This window comes from Micromys minutus (assembly GCF_963924665.1).
Source record: "Micromys minutus genome assembly, chromosome: 1".
Lineage (NCBI taxonomy): Eukaryota > Metazoa > Chordata > Mammalia > Rodentia > Muridae > Micromys > Micromys minutus.
The window spans coordinates 157421530-157429274 of NC_137969.1; the positions used below are offsets into that span (position 1 = coordinate 157421530).

At 41.2% G+C, this 7745-nt stretch overlaps 1 protein-coding gene across 2 annotated transcripts in view; it reads left to right on the forward strand.

Moving 5' to 3' along the window:
* The window catches only part of ASXL2 (ASXL transcriptional regulator 2), a 72914-nt gene extending 68863 nt beyond the window's left edge, over positions 1–4051 (forward strand). For both annotated transcript variants that reach the window (XM_080940583.1, XM_080940582.1), the window contains exon 12: positions 1463–4051. In XM_080940583.1, coding sequence (XP_080796709.1) covers positions 1463–3844 — 2382 coding nt within the window. In that variant the 3' untranslated portion in view covers positions 3845–4051. The remainder of the gene's footprint in view (positions 1–1462) is intronic.
* The last annotated feature ends 3694 nt before the right edge of the window (positions 4052–7745 follow it).

Below are 7745 nucleotides of genomic sequence, written 5' to 3' on the forward strand. Positions count from 1 at the left end.
TTCTCTGTGTAACAGCACTGGCTATCCTAGAACTTTCTTTGTAGACCACATTGGCCTTGAATTTACAGATATCTGTCTGCCTCTGCCTTCCAGTGTTGAGATTGCAGTCATGCAGCTCCACTGCCCAGCTTGTTTATATTCTTAAAAGCAAAAAATAACGTTTCATTAATGATGAGCCTGGCATGGTAACACATAACTGCAATCCCAGCACTTGGTAGGGTCACAGCCTTGAATATATAAGCATAATCTTTGTGCATGCACATATACGCACTCTTAACATCAGCACTTGGGAGGCCAAGGAAGGCGTATCTCTATACATTTGAGGTTAGTCTGCTCTACAAAAGGAATTCCTGGCCAGTCAGAGCTAAAACAAATTCTATCTTAAAAAAAAAAAAAAAACCAAACAAACAAGAATACAAAGCATTCTGTGGTAGGTGGGATAGTAACATAACTTACTAAGTGGTTATATGATAAGCAAAGTCATTGGGTACTTTTAATTTTTTGTTTTGTGTCTTAAGATAGAGTTTCTCTGTGTGGCTTTGGTTGTCCTGGAAATCATTCTGAAGACTAGGCTGGCTTTGAACTAACATGTAGGTTATGGCCTTTCCATGTTAACAAGAGGCAACAATTGCTTCTTTCTTACCCACACAGCTAAACCATTGTGTGCTGAGTAAATAATGCCATCTAAGCTTTTAGAACTTAGTTAAACACTTTAAGTATGTGAATTTTCATGACAACATTTTAAAGTGACACTGATTTCTCAGGTATAGAGTCGATTTTTAATACTTCTGGCTTTTTGAATAATGAAAAATAGTGACTTTACAATTTATAATTAAAGAATTAACAGAAAGATTGTGTTTTTCTTATAATTGATCAATTAATTTTTGAAATTAAATACTCTAGAATGAGTATTTAACAATTTTTTGCTCCTTTTATTTCCACCAAATACTGAAAGGGGTGATATCTGGATGCATTATAGTTAATTTTCTTAACTTCCAAAGTTTTATTTAAGACAACAGTTTGTTTTATGAAATGACAATCAGTGGTTTCAGAGTAGACATAGTGACATGTGCTTTTACTTTTAATAACAGTGGCATGGGGATCTGTTTGGGCCAGCTTGGTTTACATTATGAGTACCAGGACAGCCAAAGCTACATAATGAGACCCTGCCTCAAAAAGAAAAAAATTAATGGTTTGAAAGTTAGCTTCTCGGTCTTTTGGCTAAGATCAAGTGTAGAAAGTTAGTAGTGTTTCACAATTTTTTAAAATAGTGTAATACATACTTTTTTAGCCATTAAGCTTCATAAGCTGGGGGACAGAACCCAAAAGCACAATTAAGAACAGAATTGGCCAGGGATTAAAATGACTGGCAGACAATCTGTGCATGGATGGGTCTTTATGTGGGTCATGCTCTAGTCTTAAAAATTGATCTCTGCCTTCCCCCATCCCTTACTTTTTTTAGATCCCTGTCTCCAGAATCTCCCCGATGCTGTTTTCTACATCGCAGGTCTCTCCCAGGGCTCGTTTTCCAATCTCCATCGCTAGTTCTTACAGAACAGGAGCCAGAACTCTGGCAGACATCAAAGCAAAAGCCCAATTGGTCAAAGCACAAAGGGCAGCAGCCGCAGCAGCTGCTGCAGCTACTGCAGCCGCCTCAGTTGGAGGGACCATTCCAGGACCTGGCCCCGGGGGTGGACAAAGTCCAAGAGAGGGTGGTGAAAGAAAAACTGCTGGGGGAGGGAGTGCAGGCTCAGACCCAGTCAGTACACTGGACCTGGCCGGAACTGGAAGCAGGGGAGGTACGAGAGAACTTTTATCCTGTGGTCCCCAACCTGAGACCAATACACCAGGCCAAGCACAGCCTCCTGGTGTCTCTGGAGCACAACTACAGCAAACCTCCTCAGTGCCTGCAGGACTTGCCACCAGTGGATCATGCACAAGTGTCCCATTACCAGCCCACATAGAAATATCAAACAGTGAAAAACCAAATCCCCAAAAGGCAACAGCCACAGCAGCCTCTCCTTGCCACTCACAAGACCCTAGGAGTTGCAGACTTGAGAAAACTCTGACTCCAACAGGACCTCCTCTGATCTCAGGAGTCTCACCTGTTTGTTTTGTAGCTGATGGCACAGTTGAGCCCAAAGCAGGTTCTAATAAGAATGCACCAAAGCCTTCAGCCTTAGCAAAGACAACTGCTTCTGCTCCACTAGATATGACTTCCTCTCCTGTAACATCTTTATTGACAACAGCCAGTTTAGAAAAACTCCCTGTACCCCAGATCAGTGGAGCTGCAACATCTACTGGATCAGCTCTATCTTCAAGCACTTTGCCGGCAGCTTCTAGCCTTAAAACCCCAGGAACTTCTGCAAATATGAATGGACCCATTTCAAGACCAAGTTCTAATATCCCTGCTAATAATCCTTTAGTTACTCAGCTGCTCCAGGGCAAAGACGTTCCCTTGGAGCAAATTCTGCCTAAACCTCTCACCAAAATTGAAATGAAAACAGTTCCACTGACTACAAAAGAGGAAAGGGGGATAGGGATATTCACTGGTACCAGTGTAATGGAAGGTAGCAGCAGAGAGGAAGTTAATGGCAGGCAGGCCCTTCTGGCTATCCAGCAGCTGGGGAAATCTGTGCAAAGTAAGCAGCATTCCCAGGTTCCAAGGCCAGTTTTCACTGCTAAGGACCGGAAGGACCCCTGCATTGACACTCACCAGTACCAAGAAGGTCTAAGTAAAACAACGCAAGATCAGCTTTTTCAGACTCTTATCCAGAGGGCTCAGAGACAGAGTGTTCTTTCATTTGTGCCACCCTCTCAGTTCAACTTTGCTCACTCAGGTTTCCACTTGGAAGACATCTCCACAAGCCAGAAGTTCATGCTGGGTTTTGCTGGCAGAAGGACATCCAAGCCTGCAATGGCAGGTCACTATTTACTTAATATTTCCACCTATGGCCGGGGAACAGAGAGTGTTAAGAGGACCCATTCTGTAAATCCTGAGGAACGGCTTTGTCTAAGTAGCCCCACTGAGAGAATGGGACATGCAGATTGTAAAAACACAACTGGAGAAAGCAGTAGCAGCAAAGAGGAAAGTGATGAAGATAGTGCTGGCGATGAACAGGAGCCTGTGTCAGTGAAGGAGGAGCCCTGGGCTTCTCAGAGTTCTGGCAAGCATCCCCACAGTGGGGAAGTTCCATCCACCAATGATTGTTTAACTAGCAAGAGTGGTAAGACTGAGGCACCAGTGAATGAGCAAACCACTCTAGGCAAGGAGAATTACATATTCTCTAGAGGCCAAACAATTGATGAAAAGACCCTAGCCAGAGATTTTATTCAAGCAGCACATAAACAAATGACTCAGGCTGTGAGAGGTAAGACAGTATGTAGCAGCCCTGAGCTTCTCAATTCTACTGCTCTTTCTCTCCCTGCAGACAGTCCCACACATCAACCTCTACTCCTTCCACCACTGCAAACCCCCAAATTGTATGGAAGCCCCACACAGATAGGGCCAAGCTATAGAGGCATGATCAATGTCTCCACCTCATCAGATATGGACCATAACTCTGCTATACCAGGAAGCCAGGTATCTAGCAATGTAGGGGATGTCATGTCGTTTTCAGTGACTGTCACTACCATCCCTGCTAGCCAAGCAATGAATCCCAGCAACCATGGCCAGACAATTCCTGTCCAGACTTTTCCTGATGAGAATAGTATCGAGGATACACCTTCAAAATGTTACTGCCGGTTGAAAGCCATGATCATGTGCAAAGGATGTGGGGCTTTCTGCCATGACGATTGTATTGGCCCCTCCAAACTGTGTGTCTCCTGCCTCGTTGTTCGGTAGTAAGAATACAGAATATGTAAAGGAGGGGAAGGGTAGGCTTAAAAAGACATGTACTTGCACCCTTTTGAAATCGCAGAAATAAAGTTTCAGTTGTCTCAAGAGACATCAATCAGGAATACAGAATGCAGAGCTTCACATTTACAGGAAGAGCACCGTGTATAGTAGATCTGAGACAAATAGGACTGAATTGGTGACAAAGTTTGCACTTAAAAATCATGTAAATATGTCACATTTTGTTTTAACATTTTTTTTCAAAGTATTTAGGTAATGATGTGTTAACTTTACATTCAGATTTATGTTCCATTTCTTTTGACTGAGAAAAGTTGAATGGTATGCTTGGTGAAAGGAAGCTGTCTGCCTCTGACCTTTCCCCAGGCTATGAAAAGGAAAGTCAGGAAGTGACCATTGTGCTAACTGTCTTCACAGTCTGGTTGAGGTTCTTCACCAATAAGATGGCCTTTGTTGGATTTAGATTTGGGGTTTGCTCATCTTTTTAAGTGGTACCATTTTCAGTGGGATTTTCAAAAGGTATTAACACCTCAAACAGTGTTTTTGACCCTGGCAGTTCTGGCTTAGCAGCTTTTGGCTTCCATGAATCAGTACTGTTGTTAATCAGATCTCTGCTGTTAAGGTTCTGCTTCTAAGGGACTGTTAGACTAGTATATACATGGCAGTGGTTCCAGCAATAATGCATCCAAACAGTGCATCATTCATGGGCTGCCACAAACAGACACATTAGGTGTGTGTGTGTGTGTGTGTGTGTGTGTGTGTGTGTGTGTGTGTGTGTGTGTGTGTGTGTGTGTGTGTGTGTACACTGTGTATTGTTGGAAAGGGGGAATAAAATAGAAAAATACTTAAAGGAATTTGCAAGAGTGGTTTTAACACTGGACAGAAAATACAGTCTTTTCCTATTCTCAAACCATTTTATTCTCAAACCATTTCTAGGTAGAAAAGGTCTTTAGTGTACTTCTGCTTTGGCATCCAGAGCATAAGAGATGGTCACAGCTACCTTATGCCATCCTATAATTTTTTGCACCCACATATAGTACAAGAAGACAGTTTGCTGTTTTAGAAAGTGAGTATAGTATTCTAGAATTTCAGCTGTCTGGACAGTGGGGGTGCCTAATGTGAAAGGGCATTGTGAGCACTCAGGAGGCAGAGGCAAACCAGAGTTCAAGGCCAGCCTGATCTTCATAATGAGTTCCAGGACAACCAGAGCTATCTAAGAAGCCCTGCTTCAAACAAACAAACAAAAAAAAACCCTAAATAAATAAAAAAATAAGCAAGGTGCTGGAGAGACAGATGGCTCAGCAGTTACAAGCACTGATTGCTCTACCAGAGATTCTGAGTTCAGTTCCTAACAACCACATGGTGGCTCACAACCCATCTGTAATGGGATCTGATGCCCTCTTCTGGTGTGTCTGAAGACAGTGACAGTGTACTCACATATTTAAAATAAAAAAAGAAAAAGAAAAACCTAGTTGGTAGACATGGTGACACACACCTTTAATCTCAGCACTTGGGAGGAAGAGGCAGGTGAATCTCACTGGGTTAGGGCTAGTATGGTTTGCATAGCAAGCTCCAGGATACACAAACACAAAATTAAAAAGCTAGTTGCAAATTTTTAAGGAAATACTGTTTAAGTTATAGTTGAGGATTTTGTATTAAATGGTCTGTATTGCCTGGTTTCAGTTCTCCCAGTTTGAAGTGTGTGGAATAGTATTGCAACCCAGTATGGGTGTATTTCACAAGCGATAGAACACAGAACAGCTTAAACTTGTCAATTACATCACATTCCACATTGGAGGAAAGAGACAGTAATGTAGTTGGCCTGCCTGCCTTATGATGCTCACCCCTTGCCACCCTATGTTTTTGCATCAAACACGGGGGGGGGGGGGGCTTCCCTGCTCCAAACTCTGAAACTCAGCATTTTTTTTTCCTGCTATTGTGGACCTAAGCAATTTCAGTTTTAAATTCTGTATGCAGGACTAGTCAAGACAAGTGGTATCCTTCCATCTTTCTCCTATATTTCAGGAAATGCATAGATTAGAACAAAGAAAGCCTGCAAGGATTCAGGGTTAAGAAGTGTGTATGTTCTGAAGTGAAGGACCAGTAAGAAATAAAAGCCAGGATTCTGCTCCCAAACCTTCAGGACAATGGGTAGTAGTCCCCATGGGACCTTAAAAGACCCATATCTGAGTAGTATCCCTTGTCTAGCCTGCTGGAAGAGGGTGAATGAATTCTGAATGGATCTCATGCTGTCTGTGACTAGTTTGTATTGGTGAGAATACTTTTCCTACTTCCTACCTTGCTTACAAGAAAGGCTTTTGCTCCATAGTTCCCTTAATCTGAGAATGGATGGACAAGAGGAAGGCATTAGGGATTGTCAGGTCCATTTAAAGAGAAAATTACATTGTTACTCTTCTTGATCCAAACTCAGGCCATATAAGTCCTAAGTATTGCTCTTCACTAAGTAATACCCAAGTAATTTGCATTCAAAAGTATTCCAAACAGGATTTAGCAGCTATTTTTTTAGATTGAAAATAAATAAGAATCCATTTAGTCTGTTTTAAAACATGGTTTCAGATGGAAGATGAACATCTTATAAACAAAGTAAACTAGTCTGGCCCTTTGAGTTTGTCACCCCAGTAACTATTAACACAATTTTTGTCATAGCCTTTAGTCATTTTACCTTTTAAGTCAACTCTGAACTGGTTCAGTAAATGCTAAGCTTATTCTGTGGGCTTTGGGTGGCAATTTCCAGTGAGGTATTAAATATATCTGATGCCTAATGGGGCTGTGTGCCCTATCTAGCCTTCAAAGTAGTATCTGTAAATTGCCTCTGGGGTAATATTTGTAGTGCATCATCTCGGTGTGATTTTTGAGTGTAACACGACCTGGGTCATAAAGGGGTTTTGTTTTGGTTTTTGAACCATCAGCATTCTTTAGCCCACTGATATGGGGGTGGGGGAGCAGCACCAATAGGACCTGGCAGATGAGGGAAGACTGCATTTCTGTGGGTACAGAGATGGTGGACATTTGAGAGCCTGTCTCAGAAGTAAATTAATAGACACAGGAAAATCACTGCCGTTCAGGTGACCAGGCTTTCCTCTAGTCCACGTTCTGTTTGTAGAACTCGTTGTCTGTGAGCAATGTCAGAATTGTTTCCCCCAGATTTAGCATGGAGAAGAAACTTTCTTGTTGCTTTACAACAGTGTGTGCTAAGTGCTGAACCTGGCCGTGGGTAATTGTAGCTCAATTTATAGAACAGTCCAAAGAGACTTTGAAAAACATGATGATGTCAGGCAGGGACCTTTTCCTATGTGTTTTAATAACTATATACCTATTGAACAAAGCAGTAGGTAGGTGACATTTCCTAAAGTTGAAGCAGTAGCTTCATAGAATCTTGGTTACTTTATTTTTTTTAATGCTTTACATTTGATACAACTATTGAAGATCAATTTAAAAATAACTTTCCAGTAATATATTTTAAGTAATATATATTTTAATATCTATGTAAAAAGTGACAGCGCAGGACTGAATTTCTCATGTATACTGTGTTTAATGGTAGGGTCTCACTGTTGGGGCACAAATTATTTCAAAGGAGTTGCTCTAAAAACACTCAGATTATTTCCCAAAAAAAAAAAAAATGCAATAATGGGAATGATTTGGGGCTTTTATTTTTTATTTTAAAAGAAAATTGACTTCTTTACCACAAGCTATTTTTGCCTCTCTGGTGATAAGGTTTGTACAGAGACTGGTTTGGTAAATGCTAAATTTTTGTGTCTTTGCCTTTTTAAAGGAATTGTTAACATTGGAATTGAGGGTATGTACAGAGAAGTTGGTGTCAATGCCATTTAATAAGTCATATTTTTTCACAAATAAGAAAAAATCATTTTAA